The 17,927-nt window shown below is 39.0% G+C and overlaps 1 protein-coding gene across 1 annotated transcript; it reads right to left on the reverse strand.

Annotated features, from left to right (window-relative positions):
* Positions 1 to 5,083: 5,083 nt before the first annotated feature.
* Positions 5,084 to 16,689, reverse strand: atp6v1b2 (ATPase H+ transporting V1 subunit B2). The gene is made up of 14 exons (XM_032570095.1): positions 16,462 to 16,689; positions 15,453 to 15,508; positions 15,060 to 15,158; positions 13,797 to 13,890; positions 13,632 to 13,709; positions 13,349 to 13,488; positions 11,300 to 11,401; positions 10,537 to 10,634; positions 10,332 to 10,455; positions 10,103 to 10,253; positions 9,945 to 10,027; positions 9,648 to 9,752; positions 9,400 to 9,529; positions 5,084 to 8,011 (listed from the first exon to the last, which is right to left on the reverse strand). Exons 1-14 carry the CDS (start codon positions 16,631 to 16,633, stop codon positions 7,875 to 7,877), a joined length of 1,569 nt encoding a protein of 522 aa, XP_032425986.1. The 5' UTR covers positions 16,634 to 16,689; the 3' UTR covers positions 5,084 to 7,874.
* Positions 16,690 to 17,927: the final 1,238 nt, after the last annotated feature.

Consider the following 17,927-nt stretch of genomic DNA (forward strand, 5'->3'; position numbering starts at 1 on the left):
CTGCTTCATGCTTAGTGTGGTGAACACAATGTTCCCAAACTACCCAGCAGCTTGTTTGTTCTCCTTAAATTGGCTGAATAGCTGATGAAAAGCTCCAAGGCATCTGTGATTCTAATTAAGGTTAAACCCTGAGCTGAAGTCATGACTATATGATCATTCTCTCAAACAATTCTGCTGTTGCTGTTGTAAGAATAAACAAATTATTTCTTTTCACTTCTTTATTTATCAGATAATCAAGACACATAGGTAATGATTCCTTGTTTCAGTGTCTTGTAAGAGGGTCAAACAATTTGTTGTACGAAGAAAAAAAAAATAACATAACCTTCCATGAGAGTCATTTTAGAGCTGTTTCATCTAAGTGCATGTAAAGTTCAGATTAAACCCCTCAATCAGAATTTGTGACCAGTGTTTGGGTTTAGCAGACATTCAAAGTGCTGCTTTCATCTTTCATAAGGTCTCTATGAGATGCTGCTGGCACTTAACCGACGCCGACTCTCATCTTTCAGCTGAACTTTCACGCATGACCTGCTGGTATTTGGGAGATGCTGCGCACATCTGAGATGGAAGAGAACATCCTCATCCTCGTTCACCTTCGGTTTTATTACTGGACTTCAGAATGATAGGCGGCAGGATCAATGTCTGGGCAATCCATCACAGTACCACAGCACCCCTCTGTGGTCACCTGGAGATCTACAAGCTTGGCCAAAGGTTTCTGATACAAATAATCGTTCACTTTATATTATTATTATTATTATTATTAACTGTATATATACTTCTATATTATGATCTGCACCACTTCTTATCTGATGATGCTTGGTCACCATTTGTTACTTCCTGTTTCTCCTCCTGCTGACCACTGGTTCTCAGTGGGGTTAGAATATGGAGGGTTTCTTGAACACAAGGATCTCCAGATCTGAGACCATGGTCTTGAGCCAGAAACGGGTAGAGTGGATCCACATTTCTTTGTTCTAATCATTGAGACCTTTTATTATTTTGCCTTGTGACTATATATGGAAACCCATTCCAGCCAAAATAGCCAAAATATGGAGAGCTGAAGTGGCTCTCCATATTTTGGCTATTGTTGTTGCAGTCTTGTAAGTTGCTTTGGCTAAAAACATCTGTCAGCTGAATAAACAGAAATCCCACTCATGGATCCAAACGGGAAGCTTTACCACTCAACTCATTCTTGCTCTCATCTTTTCAGCTTCGTTCAGTTCATCTATACATCACCAATTCACAACACATTGTCTCAATGCACTTTACAAAAAATAAATATAGAATTAAAAGTTTAATCCAATCTTACAGACAGATTGACAACCAATACATTCCAGTTGATCCTGGTTATCCAACAATGCAGTCAAGTAAATTGGTTTAAAATAATGTAGCATACCATGATCAGTGTGTGAATGTGTGTGTGACTGAGTGAATGTCTGAGTGCTTGATAAAGCACTTTCCAAATGCAGAACATTTATTATCTACTGAAAAGATTCCTAGCTGAGGAAACTCAGCAAAATCATCAAGCCAATGACTTTCAGCAATCACTCCTCCCGTATGAGCAACAGTCTACTAACACTTGTATTGTCAATCAGCAGAAAGTAAAACTCCCCTTTAACTGGAAGAAACCTCCAGCAGAACCAGAATCAGACTCAGTGGAGTTTAACTAAGTAGCAAAGCGCTGATCCAGGATTACGTTGTATGCTAAAGAAAAGCATGAAGTCATGGCAGCAGTAGATCCTTCACCTCCTACAGAAACAAGCTTAACAGAAGAGCTCTGAGCCAGCTTCCTGGAGAGAACATGCAGTTATAAGCAGGGAAAGCTCAGCTGAGCTTAGTTTAGTTATCTGTTCTGCTCAGATAGGGTAGCATTTTTATTTTTGCAAAATGCATGTTTATATTATTAATTTGAATAGCTATTTTAGGTGATTAATTTATTGTTAATTCTGTTATTTGTTCAGCACTTTGGTTAATTGCTGTTGATTTAATAAAACATTGTGACTAGACTTGAATTTTAGAAGGTCCATTCAGAGAGGTCAATGTTTGGTGACCTTTAACACACCGAGAGGAAAACGGTTCATTTTAAACTCCTTCACAATAAGTCTCCAATTAAAAGGACTTTTCCTCAGTCTGAACGCCCCGAGTTCAAAGCTTGATTAAAGCAAAGACTGGCTGTGTTGGCACACTGATGAAATAATAACTTTGTGATAATCATGGGTCATTTGTGGATAATTAAATATAATGTAGCATAATCAGAACAGATTCTTGGCAAATATATGGGCCAGAAGGTTCCCGCTGTGATTAATACTGAATTTCCTCTTGATTTTTTAAAATCACTTTAATATACAGTAAAGTTATAATTATTATTTTGCCAACAGTTTTTGAACAAAACCTTTTAGTTTGAAGGTTATTTAGGATTTAGAGTCAAAAACTGTTTTAATGGAAAAATGACAAGAAATGGCAGAATTTTTTGTCCTGTCCTGACCAATGGGTTTAACAAGAGGAGACAAAATCAACATCCCAGATTAGGTGGACCCAGTCCTGATGTCACACAGAAACAATATGTAATCTCATATGACTGATAAAATAGCAGTTGCAGCACTGTTACAGTAAGATGGAGCACCACACTTTTGTTAGGTCTATAGTTGGGAATAAAGGTTTTAACACCTAAAACATGTCTTCCTGTTTTATTCCTGCTTCTTTATACAGGAGTATTCATGGCTGATTCTGCTGCGAGGTGACTGGACTTTACTGCAGAAAACAAACAAACATTATTTCCCCCTCAGCACAGTCCCTGACAGCTAGTGTCCAGCTAATATGGAAAATAACATCTGCGCTTTGGTATTATTTTGAGCACATTGTTCTGAAAGTTGGTTTCAGAGCAAATGCTTTTAAATAAAGTGTAGTTAGTCAGACCTTTGGCTAATTAAGCTATCATGAAGTCTACATTTTAACAGGTTCTGTGAAGCCTGCATTGTCACTGCCCAGAATAAACAGCAGGGACTCTTGTAAGAGTGAGGGACGGTAGATTATTGGTAAACTAACTTGTAAACCCTTCTAATGAAATCTTCAAGATCATTAAAGATGTCTTCCCTTATCACCATTGCTAGTATGCTTTAGGACAGAAAACTAACAACAAAAAACATCAGATTTTACAGGGTTATTTACCTGAAACTACTTACATTTTTCTAATAAAGTCATAATCTCATAATATGAGACATTTTGTTTTATGATAAGAACACCTATTTTTGGCTGTTCCTAAACTAATTCTGCTCCTCAGGTCTAGTTGTTCTGCATCATTTAGAGGTTTTCCTGCTCCAGAGCAGCTGAATCAAATGATTGCAGTAACTTTATTCCATCCCTGAAATTGATACAGAAGTTTGTTAATCATTCATTTAAACCAGGTGTTTAAATGACACCGGGTATCACGGGGCCTCAGGGTCCTCAGTGGTCCCGGAGGACCCGGGTGGGGACCTCTGATGAAGGACCAAAAAGACTGTATCTCTTCAGGAAGCTAAGATTCTTCAAGGTTTGCACCAAGATGCTGCAGATCTTTTATCAGTCTGTTGCTGAGATCATCATCTCTTCTGCTATCATCTGTTGGGGAAGCAGCATCAGAACCAGGGACCTAAAAATGCTCTACAACCTGATAAAGAAGGCTGGTTCTGTTCTGCTTCCTGTCTGGTTCTGATCTGGTTCCTGTCTGGTTCTGTTCTGGTTCTGATCTGGTTCTGTTCTGGGAACGTCTGTGGAACTGCTGGAGATGATGATGCAAAGAAGGATTTTACATAAAATCAAGAAGGTTACTGGTCATCCTCTTCTTCTGCTTTACAACCACAGTATCTTCAGTCAGAAGCTCCTTCAGAACCACTGCAATACAGACAGCTACAGGAGATGTACTATGAGTTGAAACATTTAATTTTCTACTGAGATGAATAAAGTATTTTGAATTAAATTGCATTTATTAAGTCTTTATTTCAGTTTTGTTGGTTTCTCTGCTTTGCCACTTTAAGGTCTCCAGTCAAAGTGTCTGCAGCTGCAAGGACAGATAAACGTCGGATCTCACTGCAGCCTGATAAGAAGCTCATTCTCAGTCTCTCTTACAAATATTTTTGCACTTCTTCCTTGGTTGGTTATAAAACATGTTTTGAACTGAATCAGAGCTAACACTGATGGAGATTTTCTGACACTGTTTGCCCTCGTTTTGCCCTAAATAAAAACTAATTTAACAGCACTTGGATCATTTCAATTTTTTTCCGCACAACTGTCGACAAATCACAATTTCAGTTCAGCTCATTTCTATTTCAATTGATTAATTAAACATTGGGACATCAGTACTTCAGTAGTTAGTCAGCTGCCCAACATTTCAAAATAAAATAAAAATATGAGAAAAATAGCTGGACAAACCGCAACCTGAAATAGCTGAATAAAGAACTGAAAAAACTTTAAACTTTAAATGATGTATAGTTCTCTTGGTGTGAGCGCAAAGACTGTGAATGCAAAGTGATCAATTATTTAGGTGTAGTGATATTGGGATATCTAGTCTAATAAAATAAAAATAAGAATAAATAAAAGCTGCTAAAATCTTTCTGAAAAAGAAATTCTTTACCTTCTCAAGGTGTTTTCTTGCAGACGTTATCTACATAATCAGCCATATATGATCACCATGCTCTGCTGTTGTTCCAGGTTTAAAGAGTGGCTAAAAGAAATCTAGTGAAAATGAATTATCTGGTCATATTAAATAAGTAAAATATGCATTTTAATAAATTAATGAGTCAGATTAATTTGATAAGAATTGTTAGGGGAGCCATGAGGAACCCTTTTCTCAAATGAATGGTTGAGTTTTTCTTAATTTTCAAGGTCAGATTATTCTTCTGTAAGAAAAAGATGAATGAATGTAAAACCTTGTCCACATCTGGCTATAAATATGTTTCATGTCATATCATATATTTAAACACAGCCATGGTAAAAACATATTCAAAATATTTTCTAAACATCTGGGTTTGTAGGGTGAAATATTGCACATGGCATATTTTGTCATGTAATCCAGTTCCATCTATGTAAATATGCAGATAAAAGCCACTAGAAGTACTGAGGCAGCAGCCTTTATTTTACCGTCAGACATGAAACCCGAGGCACCGACAGGAGACATTTAGTAACAAAGCATGCAGTTTCTACTGAACCAATCAATAAGCTCACAGCACATAAACACAAACACAGTTTACACAGATGAATGGGATTTTAAAACAACTCGTACAGAGAGAACAGGAACACGAACATCATTTTACACAATCATGACCTGAAGACGTCCAACATTCCAACACATGGAGAGAATTGTTAAAACACAGGCAGCTTAACTTCAGGTGATGGCTTTGCCATTACAGGCATGTCTGGCTTAAAAGGACCACCAGAACAATAATCACTACAAACAATGATAAAGAGCTCCAATCAGACAACAAGGGTCTGTCACCATCACACCGTCCAATCAATGGGCAGCATAAACAAAGCAGTCTGAATCCCTCAGGTTAATAACAAAGCTCTGTTTTTATAGTGTTAGGAATTATTTGAAGTTCAATATATATGTTTGTGTGTGTTTGTGTGTGTGGGTGTGTGTGTGGGGGGAGGGGGGTGCGCGTGTCTGTGTGTGTGTAACTTTTAAATGTACTTTTGATCTTAAATCTAATGTATTTAAATGATGATATAAGTAAATCTGAAGAAAAATAAATATTTTCAGAAATACAAAATACATACAGAGTGGGACTGTTGATGGAGAATGAAAGTCAGACATAATTGATGACATCAGATATACACATCCAACCAATCACAGGACGAGCTGAAGGAGAAAACTAAAACTCAGCAGCAGATGTTCCATATAAAGACAGCAATGAAACACACACAAATAAACATGTTGAGTTTACAATCAATGTCAACCGCTCACACCCAAATACAATCCATAGTAATTCAGCTCATGGTTTGAAGGGAACAAAGGAACCTTTATAACAAAGTCATACTTCATTCAATATTTTTGTGTCCAAACAGATCTTAACTCTGCTGGACTCATAAACAAAGACGGTTGAATTAAAAACTTTTTTAAAAAGGCCAGAAGACATTCTATGCTTTAGTTTCATTGATTGAGTTCTCTTCATATCTGACATGATCTAAATAAAACACGACAGGCGTTGAGAACAGAACTGAACATTTAACAGATTTCCACCAAAAGAAAAACAGAAAAAATTGAGGTGAGATCAATTAATTTCAGTATATTTTTAAATGTATCATTCATTCTATGATGTTGATTATCTATTTAGGGACAGCCCAAGGTATCAGCTGACTTTCTGTCAGTCACATCAGATCTTAAATGTGTGCTCTAATCACACACAAACTAAGGAGAACCTTTTCATTTTGAAAGGAATGTTAACAGAATTATAAATTAAAGTTAATTTGGTCAGTTCTGCATCTGCAATCTAGGTTGGGATAAAACTGCAGCTTTAAATACATCAGTGAGAAATAGTCTTTTTTCCACAATTACCTGTCAACAACAATAAACCAGGAGTGGCTCCATGCCTCCACTGGTGTCTACTTCCTGTTTTCAGAAATGAAGCTGAAGTTTTTTCTCTCTGGTTCTAAACGAGGCAGATTTGTCTCCAGAACCCAGTCTGTCTATTTGCATGGTAAATGCATGTTGTCCTGTTTTTTCTGTCATATGTAAAGAGAAATGGAGCTGCACAGCTCAGACTGTCCTATATCTTTAATATGGATAAGAGCCCGTTCTGACTGACACCTCGATAACAAGAGTCTGTCAAGAAAAGCTGAAGGAACCAGGAATGATTTGTGTTTCCATGAATGGATCGGCTGGCTTGTTATCAGATTTTATACTGATATGGGCATTAAAATGCATTATAAGCTGGCTGCTTATAAACTCAGAGCAACAAACAGTTTCTTTATGATAGATTAGATATTTGACAGAGATGCTGAATGGCAGAATTTTTTATGGGAATCAAAAATCTTCAGAAGCTTTTGAGAAGCTCAGACCCATTTATTTGGTATTATAAAGCATTTTTCATGCTTTCCTTTATGTGAGCTGTCATAGTTGACGTGGATAAACAATGGAGCAAATTTACAAAATGATATCAACAATACACAGCAACAACTGTGTCTAGATCGCCGTTATAAACCCATCTATACAGGATATTTTTGCAACTGGTAAGAGAGTCTAACCAAAAGTTTAAATGCTTCAGTTAGAAGAGCAAAACTGGGCCGAGCAGAACAAGGTGAGTTTAATTACGGTTAAGTTATCAAAATTAAGCTGTTTGATTGAATGATTTGCTCCTTTTCTGCAGTTTTCTTTCAGTATTTTTACTCAACTTTAGCTCACTCTGACTTCCTGAGATTCAATCAGATTTTCTATGCCTCAGAAAGAATACATGTGGAACACACAAAGCACACAGTTTTCTTCATGCGATGACAGAAATGATGTAGACATTCAGTAAATAACAGCGTTCCTGTACACTTCACAACCGATCCCTCAGATGGACTTCAACTCTGCCGTGTGCGCCCTCTAGTGGCTGTCATGTGCGCCCTCTATAATTCATAAATCTTTTTATGAATTATGTCCCAATCATTTTCTTGACACACATTAAGTGTATATATTATTCTCCACAGGAAGCTCCTGACATTTACTCTGGAGACAAACTTCTAAAAGTCCATTTCTTTTTCTCCTGTTTATGCCGGGATGATTTACCCTCAACTTCAGATGAAAGCAGCAAGCATCGGCATGGTTACAGCATCACAACACTACACTGTATATACAGAGTGAGACCTTAGCCGGATTAGAGGACAGGAAGTGGAGTGTGTGGATGGGCGTGCGCGTGTGTGTGTAGCTAATGCTTGGATTCTCGGGGGTAGAACTCAGCCAGGGTGTTCTGAGGGATTCTCTTCAGCATTTCTTTGGGGAAGATCCTCATGAGCTGCCATCCGATGTCCAGAGTCTCAAACACACTCCTGTTCTCGTAGGCTCCTGAACACACAAACACACACACACACAGCACATGTTAAATAAACCAGCATTCTGTTGGTCTGTGTACAGGTTCTGATCTTTAAACCTTTAGGATGAAGTTTCATTTCAAAACCATTCCAAGGTCGGAGCAAAATAGGCCATTAGAACGGCTCCAACTGTGATCACCTCGTCTCTCACTAGAGCTAGAGAACTTATCCTCATACTGTATATAACGCATCACAGCTCTGATGTACTTGTGGTACCATATTTTAAGAACATAGTAACCTAGTAGATTTGTTTAGTTCCACCAAGGTAGCTGACCGGTAGGTAGGTAGGTAACTAACTAACCCAAAAAAAAGAAATCAATATATATCCTTGTACAACTAAGAAGTTAAGTGTGATGCAGTTGGACAGTTTTGTTGCACCAGTAAAACCAGTGCAAAACGTTGGCCCAGAACTTTGCATTGGCATTATATGATTTGACTGAACTGCACTGAATTAAAAATGAGATCAATATTGACTGTATGCAACAGATTCTATCTACATTTATTAATTTATTATATTATATATATTAAATAATTATAATAATTGGATATGAATTGGACTGTTGTGAAATATAAACTGAATTAAACAAGTTACCAGCTGAGCTTTACAGCAACCATTGGAAATAAATAAGTGTAGAATATCAAGTTATAACAATATATCCAGCTCATGAGAAAATACACAAATGTTGAGTTCAGCAGAAGGACACAGGATGAGATTGTATCAATATTTATGAAAATGAATCCCATCTATTTAAAGAAAGGAACTGAAATTTGGTTTTGTGAATCCATGTTTAAATATTCTTCCTACCAAGGTGTAACTTTTTTCATTGTTTGTGTAATTCTGAGGCATTGCTAACACCAAAAAATGATAGTGACAGGATATCAAGGTCAGCGTTGAGTCGTAGTTTAGAGTTTTGAACTAGAGATGAACAACTGCAGTCTTAACTGTGAAAGAACTAAAACAACCTTTTAGCATCAGTAAAACTAGCATCTACTGAGATACAGTAGTTGCTAGCTTTAGCTTAAGCTGCTAACAGTCGGTCCATATATCACAAAAAGAGAGACCATTTTTAATCTATTATATCTAGCCACCCCAAGAGGACAACTCAAGAACTGCTTCACTTTTTCTTACTTCTTACAAAATCAGATTCTCCAGCACAGACACAACAGTTTATAGAGCTTAAAGACTTTGTTTCTCTACCCAAGGATCATAATAACCGCTGACACTATCACCACACAAAGTGAATGCTGAGCAGAACTCCTGACGAGACCTCGCTACACCCCTAAAAGTTGAACAAAGTCCACTTTTGATTTCAAATACACATATTTCATATAAGAACACAAAATATCTGGTCATCACTGCACCTTGGGAAATGAAGTTCTTCTCAAACTTAGTAAGGAACTCCAGATATAGCAGGTCATCAGCAGTAAGAGCCTCTTCTCCCACCACCGCCTTCATGGCCTGGACATCTTTCCCTATGGCATAGCATGCATACTACACACACACACACAGAACGCACGTCCACAGTACACCCCCACACACACACGCATACAGGTTAAGTAAAGTGTAGTAAAAGTCTGTTTGTGCAGAACAGGGAGAGCTTTGAACATACAAGCTGGTTGGAAACATCAGAGTGGTCTTTGCGGGTCATTCCCTCCCCAATAGCAGACTTCATCAGTCGAGAGAGAGATGGAAGAACATTGATGGGGGGGTAGATCTGACCAGAGGAAGAAGATGAGGACAGAAGAATTAAAATAGTCATTAAAATATTCTATTCAATCCATAATAAAAGAAACTTGACATGAAACTAATCCATTTCTTTGTATACTGAAAATCAAATGGAACAAAAACCAAAGTTTTGTTTGAAACGTGGGAGAATGTACAGCTGTTTTGTGGAGGAGGATGTTACCTGTCTGTTGTGAAGCTGTCTGTCCACATAGATCTGTCCCTCAGTGATGTAACCAGTCAGGTCAGGAATAGGATGGGTGATGTCTGAAAGGCAGAAAAAGGCTCAGTCTGTGACAGCCCTGGAGTTGCCACCATGCTGAGCTCCGGCAGAGGGAGTACCATCATTGGGCATGGTGAGGATGGGGATCTGGGTGATGGAGCCGTTGCGGCCCTCTACTCTGCCGGCCCTCTCATAGATGGTGGCTAGATCAGTGTACATGTAGCCAGGGAAACCTCGGCGGCCCGGCACCTCCTCTCTGGCAGCAGACACCTGGGAGAGAACATCCAAAGCTCGGTTCCACTTCCTGCAGTTACATCAGAATGAATGCTAGAGCAGAACATGGCTGACCTCTCGAAGGGCCTCGGCGTAGGAGCTCATGTCGGTGAGGATGACGAGGACGTGCTTCTCACACTGATAGGCCAGGTACTCTGCTGATGTCAGAGCTAAACGGGGAGTGATGATTCGCTCAATGCTGCACAAACCAAGACTTCAGCTTAATTTACACATTATTTACAAAGCCGATATCCAAACACATCTCAGAAAAAAGCCATACGTGGGGTCATTGGCCAGGTTGAGGAACAGACAGACATTGTCCATGGATCCATTTTCCTCAAAATCTGACTTAAAGAACCTGGCAGTCTCCATGTTGACCTGAGGAGAGAGAAAGGATGTGTTGATTACTCTACAGCTGTGTCAAAAATCTGTCAGAAATCAATTTAAAAAGATATCATCATCATCATCATCATCATCAATCATTTTATTTTGGTAAATTGTCCACATTAAACACAGAAAACAACAAAAGATATTTCAGCTTTAGATTAACTTCGGTATGACTAGAAGAGCACTTTACAGTACAATGGTCAAACACAAAAACACCAAAGTATTCTGAGTCAAATGTGAGTAGCTGTGTTTTCATTAACCGTAAAATTGTGCAAATTGAAATTACGGAAATACATATGCTTAATGGAAACACTGTCACTTTAGCATGACTAATGTCAACTCAATTCAGCGTAATGTAACGGTTAGGGGTTCAGGGTGGCTGGAGGCGGGGCTTCAAGCCAGAACTTCATCCATCAGGTTCTCAATGGAAACATAGCAGGTTCTGTGTGGAGTAGAGAATGAGTAGAACTATGTGGAGCTGGAGTTGACAATGGAAAAGGGGCATTTGTATCTAGGACATAACAGAATAAAACGCAGTGATGTTGGTGGCTGTAACATCAGACAGTATGGAAACGTTTAACGTGAATGAGAGTGAACGCACTGAAGAACAGGGTGTCTTAGAGTGAGTCTGGGACAGAACAGCATCAGGATCTCACCCCCATGGCTGCAAAAACAATAGCAAAGTTGTCCTCACTGTAGTCCATCACGTCCTTGGACTTCTTCACCAAACCGGCCTGTCGACAGATCTGAGCTGCGATCTGACAAGACCAGGGAAAAAAAAGGAAATGAGTCCCAAACTCTCGGAAAAGATGATTTATTCACCTTCCACCTTAATTAGAGACAAAAACGTTTAACATTTTTTCATATGAATAAAATCTCAAAGGAAATGATATCGAATGAATTTATCAACAGAGAGGAAATTAACTTTCTTTCAGTTTTATACAACCAGTAATTAAGCAGAACCTACACATCTCAGACATCCACAGGGAAAACAGAGTCTAGATATTTAGGACAAAAGAAATAAGAAGCTGACTGAAATATATGAACAAGTAAGAATTAACTTTGTAGTGACAGATAGACATGTTTGATGTTTTTGCTCCCCTTTAATGGAATGTTAAGAAATGAAGACTTTGGGTAATGCTGCTGCAGGAAGATAGCTCAGTGGTACCAAAGAACAGCAGACCACCATGCAGCTTCATGCATTGGTTCAGTTTCCAGTTCAGAATGTATTTCAAGATTCTCTCCATCATTTATCATTTGTCATTAAGTTTAGGCTGAAATTGATTTTTGTTCAGTTTTGGCATTTCTAGCTTGCTAACTTACCCATTTTATTTGTATTTGTGTTTTATGTGTTGTTGATGTAGGATTTGGTTTTTTCATTTTTTAATATTTTTATTTTGCTTTTTTTCTGTTGTTGAATTTTTAAGATGTTTTCAGACATATTTGTAAACAATATGAAATGTTTACAAATGTCTCACATTGCATAATACTTCATATTGGAACAAAACAATGACCTCAATTTTTATTGGCCATAAGCTTAACTTCATTTTGCTAAAATGGTCAACTAGAATAAAACCTGCAGTATTTCTAACACTAGTTAGAAATACTAGTGTTAGAAGCCTGAGGCTGCACAGTTTTTGTTTGGTTCATTAACAAAAGAACAGTGAGTAGCTTGATCGGCCCTGACGGGTGAACGGCCCGTCACAATGTCAAAAATCAGATCCTTTTCCAATCAGTGAGTGCAACATATGAAAATACTAAATAAAAGTTTATCCATTTGAGCTTTCTGCCTCTGTCAAAGAAAAAGGCGGGTTTGGAAATCCCAGAGGTGTGCTCCAGATCTACGCTCTCTTTGGCATGCACACAGAGACTGCAGCTTTTCTGATGAAGAACAATTCAAAAAGTACATTCTGTTAACTTTGATTCAATGAAAAAACTAGTTCTGAAAACTGGGAATTTTTTTGTATTAATAATTAATAAATGATTAATGTATTAATACTAAAAAGTCACACTTTTAACAATCTTCACATGCATAAGAATACATTTTATTATTGACTGATTTTATTATTATTGAGTTTTCACAAAAACATAGAAGTTGCCATAACAGTGCAGTGGTGAAGGTGAAGGACTCTATTAGACTCAATAAACTCACTACAGTCAGCTGAAGGAATGAGGCGGCTCTCTGGAAGAGTTAGTGAGAGACAGAAAGCTGAAGAAGACCAGAGCTGTGATGGACAATGTCTCACTCCCTCCTTATGGACATGGTGGACAGTCTAAGGAGCAGCCAAAGGTCACTGCAGCTCCCAGGTGTTAATGAGGACTGCAAGTCTTTTCTCCCCGAAACTGTCAGAGTTTTTAACATACGTTGTCTCAAGATTTGTGTGTTCTAGATAATGTCAATATTTTTATCTGTCCATTGAGTGATTTGCGTGTGTGTGTGGGGGGGTGTGTGTGTGTCTTGAGTTATCAATAAAGGGCTACCTGTCCCTTCTAAAAACAGAATCAGTGGGCCAGAACTCAGGAAAACCAGAATTTGGTGTGGGCCAATAGAAGTCTCACTGGTACATCTCCAGAATGAACTCTGTCTGACTCACACACATTTTTAACACCTTAGAAAGTCTGTCAGTTTGTGGACAGAAACTAATCTTTTAGGTGTTTTGATGCTCTGAGATGGGAATACACCATGTTGGTGAATGCATGTGTACCTCATTGTGTGGCAGCCCAGCAGCAGAGAAGATGGGGATTTTCTGTCCCCTAGCAATGCTGTTCATGCCATCGATGGCAGATATGCCGGTCTGGATCATCTCCTCTGGGTAGATGCGACACTGGGGGTTTATGGGCTGGCCTGTGGAACAACACACACATGGACACAGACACACTAAGCTAAGACTGTGTCACAGTGATTTTAGAAAACATGGGGAACCGTCTTTACTTCAGCATTTTACACTGAGTGAATATTCTGAAAACTAAAAGTCACAACAGACATACCCATGATGTCCAAGAAGTCTTCTGCCAGCACTGCCGGTCCTCTGTCGATGGGTTTGCCAGAACCGTTAAACACACGCCCTGAAAACGTATGAAAAATTCTGCTCTGCTGTCTGAGAGGAAACATACTAGACTAAATATGGCTGAATGGAGAGCGAAGACATCTACCCAACATGTCCTCAGAGACAGGCGTCCGTAAGATGTCTCCAGTAAATTCACAGCTGGTCTTCTTTGCATCGATGCCTGCAGTGCCCTCAAACACCTGCAGAGAATTTAGACAAATACAAACAGCAGAATGGAAGCTTATCAAATGAGGTGAGCGGGAGAAATGCAGTAATAATGGAGCCTGTCTAGTTTACTGGAGACAATTTAGCCCAATCTTCTTTAAAATTTTACTTCATTTTTTTGGTAGAAGGTTTTGGCTGCCCCAATGTCTTCTGATGTTTTCAATCTGTGTGACTTCTAAGCTTTTCCTCAGGGTTGTTTTCTTCAACACCTTGACTTTGTTCTCTCTCCGCTTCCCTGTTGCAGACACTGGATATTTTGAGAGTTCAGTGTAAAGTCAATCACTGCAAGGTGCCCAGATCCTGTGGCTGCAATACAAACCCAAATCACCACCTCTCCTCCACCACCGTGCTTAATGGCTGCTAGAAGATATTGGTGCTGTATTTTCCTGTCTTGCTGCTCTGAACTGAAGATCCCCATGTTGGTCTGGGAATTATTGCTGTTTCTCTGGACGTTGCTCTGACAGTGAGACCTCAGAGGGGATTTGCTATAATAATCAAAGATTGTCCTTAATGTTCCCATTATTTATGAATACAAACAGACTCAGGAGTTTTTAAAAAATTGCATCGCAATTACTAATTTCCAAATAAACGTTCCATGTAGTAATGGTTCTGTAATAATATTATTACTGTACTGAAGCTATCACCTTTTTTTCTGTTCAGTGTTATACAGCTGAAACCAGAAGTTTACATACACCATAAAAATATATATTTTCTCCATCATTATCTCACAATAAATCAAATTAGACTGTTCCTGTTTCAGGTCAGTTATCATTATGCAGTAATAATCTTTATTACTGTACAATGATTTATTTTTTTATAGTTGGGAATAATGCCAATACCATTCTTCAACTGATTAGCAGCAGAAGACCAACTTTAAGGTCCAGTGGTGTTAGTGGTGGAGGGTGAACTTTCTTTGAAATATCACTAATTTGTACCTTTTTAGGAAAAGTCGACTGATCAATAAAAACATAAAACAGTAAAATAATTTACATTATGCAACTAGACATATTTTTAACATCCTAACAGCAAAAGTTTTTATTTTACAGTTTTTCTCTGTTTTCTTAGTTTTACCTGATAAGTTAAGATAAGTTACTGAGACATAAAGTACTGAATTGTTTGGAAGGTTTGGAAATGTCAGTCTCACCTGCACCACAGCTTTGGAGCCAATGACCTCCAGCACCTGCCCACTCCTCTTGGTACCATCAGGCAAAGTGAGATGGACAATCTCAGCGTACTTTGGAAACTGTTCAAGTGACACATGACCAGCAAGCATTAACATCACTATTCAAAACCTACTGAATAGTCTTGACATGTCATGGTTTGACAAAGACTCAAGAATCCTGACATTTATATTTTATTCCAAATTAACTCTGCAGTAGAAACCCATTGGATGTCATCCCACTGAATCGCCACAAACTGCTGGTGTGAAACATTCTGAGCTGGGCTTCAGGTGTCTGCAGAGGTGAGTCTAATCGTAGTTGGATTAATGTGGACAAAATAATAGTTTCCAGACTCTACACACATTTCTGCTTCTTACCTTGACTTGGTCCAAAATCACCAGAGGACCATTGACTCCAGAAACAGTTTTATAGGCTGAAATACAGAGAGCAGCAACCCAGTGAAACACAGCCTTCTTCAGATACACACCTAAATCCAGAATGTTTTTCTTACTGACATGAAGTCAATTAGAATTCTTTGAATTTATTTCAGTCCTGAAAACAGATTTTCTACTGGATATTTGAAGGTTTTTTTGATGGCCACTCCAAATGTAGAGAGCTAATCTGGTTGTAGACCTGGGGTCATTGTTCACCTAGAAAACCTGTTTGTGGCCAAGTTTAGTCATGGCCAATGTCTATAGATGTTGATATGGTGCAGAAAATTCTCTTTTGTTTATCACTTCAACATCTTGCTCTGATGGGGATCTTTCTGTGTGCTGATGCTGTTTAATGTCTGGATCCAGAATAGTTTACATGTCTGAAAATAGATTAGGATTGAGGTTAATGACCTGTGAACTGAAAAACTGAAGGGAATCAATATGGATGGCAGAATATGCTGAATGAAGCACTGGGAAAAATAAAAAGCTTCAGGTTACTGAAGTCAGCAAGCAAATCCATTTTATCTCTAATAGTTGTCGGCCTGGTTACACAGAGCAGCAAACAGCAAATCCTTCTCATTGTTCGACTTGCATTTAGAATATGAGCAAAGTTCTGGCTTTATGAGCCCAGCAGCTATGGTACTGTTCAGGATTCTGGGGGGAAGGTGGCATAGATCAAATTCTCCATAAAACCGGTGGCCAGCATACAGTAGCCTTGGCATTCCTTGACTGAGACAAAGTTGTTGTAATGTTTATTGTCACTTTAAGCCCCAAACTGTCTCCAAAAACGTCTGAATCAGCTGGAAAAAATGAGGACAGAAAGACAAAAGTGAGCAAAGGATTCATCTCTATATCAGCTGTTAACAGACGACGTTCAGTGACTGACACCTTTCTGACCTTCTTCTGAGCTGTCAGAAACAAACAGCATCATCACACATATCCACACACTCACTCAGGCGGGGCTGGGAGATGTAATCCCGGCTAACAGCCATCGCATGCTCCCTGGAGGCGGCGGCGGCGGCCGGGTGGACCGGAGCGGCGGCCGTCGGTCTGTTCCCGCTGACGGCCGATGAAAACTCGCTCATGGCCCCGTTCACCATCCCTCTGAGCGCCCTCATCGCCATGTTTCCACCGCAGAAGCCGCAGCGATGTTCGAGTCGTGACAGCTGAGGCGCATGCGCACACCGCAGCAGTTGCAGCTCATTAAAAGGTAATTTAAATTTGGCAGAGATTCTAATCTTATGTTTTCATCTACAGTGGTTAAACTTTTTAAATAGCATATATTAATATATATAATGTTATTATACTTTTAGATATTTAAAATATTAAAGTAACAGCAAACTGAAATTAATGTGACTTACTTGTGTTCTAAAGTCTTACCGGAGTAGAATATCCGCTTTCCTTTCTTTCTTGCTTTCTTTTTTGGTTCTGGTTCTGGATGCAAAGCAGACCAGAACCAGAAGACCTGAGACATTAGTCCTCTAATTCTTCAGGTGATAGAAGGCCGACTTTGTAATTGTCTTTATGTGACTCTGGAGGTTCAGGTCACAGCACTGCTCCCAGATTTCAGCCTGATCAGTAATGTCCAGCTGTAAAATTACATTACAGCCATACAGCAGAACTACAGCCTGTAGCTCTGCTGTAGTGATTTGTCCAGGTTGTCCAGCAGGCCCCTTCTGGCTCTCACCTGTTCTTCTCCAGGTGTCCAGAACTGTCTGAAGATTTCCTCTGAGGTTTCTTTTCATCTACTTCCTGGTTGATGGATGGACAAGCTCTGCACTGGCGGCAATGCACTCTGCAGCAGCAGACCATGCAACAGTTGCCTTCTCTACAGCTGCATCCTGTGACCTTTAACCCCTCAATAATTCAGAAAGTACTATGCCTTCTCGGATTCAGTCTGACGATTTGACTATACTGGCATAAACTCAGAGGATCATTTTGTTCCACAACAAAAATACAGTGAACTTTTTTTTTATAAAGAAAATATTTATTATAAAGAAAACAGATGAATGTGTATCTGAGATGATCACATACAATAATTGGAAAAATAAGGGATCTGTCAGCACAAAAAGTGAAACACGTCCTCAAAGGGTTTTCACCAAAATGACAGACTTTTAAAGCTGCTTTAAACAACACAAAAAAAGCCAAACTAAAAGTTACAATGAAATAAAGTTTTATTTGGATCACTTAGGGGAAGAGTTGTAAAAAGAACATCATTATATGCAATACAAAATCTGATCTAGAGATGAAAAACAAAACAAAGTGAAGACAGCAGCAGCTGGTACCAGAACTGTGCTGCTCTTAACACAGCTAACGTTGTCTCTGCTGTCTCCTCAAACCACTCCAGGGCCGGCCCTAGGCATAAGCAAACTAAGCAGCCGCTTAGGGCCCCAAGGCCACTAAGGGGCCCCCCTCAGT

This window comes from Xiphophorus hellerii, chromosome 8, assembly GCF_003331165.1.
Source record: "Xiphophorus hellerii strain 12219 chromosome 8, Xiphophorus_hellerii-4.1, whole genome shotgun sequence".
Classification (NCBI taxonomy): domain Eukaryota; kingdom Metazoa; phylum Chordata; class Actinopteri; order Cyprinodontiformes; family Poeciliidae; genus Xiphophorus; species Xiphophorus hellerii.

Excerpts from the sequence above, each read along its gene's own strand:
- atp6v1b2 (XM_032570095.1), bottom strand. The coding sequence starts at position 16,633 with ATGGCGATGAGGGCGCTCAGAGGGATGGTGAACGGGGCCATGAGCGAG. Across the intron at positions 13,891-15,059 it reads GCTCCAAAGCTGTGGTGCAG|GTGTTTGAGGGCACTGCAGG; the intron begins GTGAGACTGACA and ends AATTCTCTGCAG. Across the intron at positions 10,028-10,102 it reads CCTCACCATGCCCAATGATG|ACATCACCCATCCTATTCCT; the intron begins GTACTCCCTCTG and ends TCTGCCTTTCAG.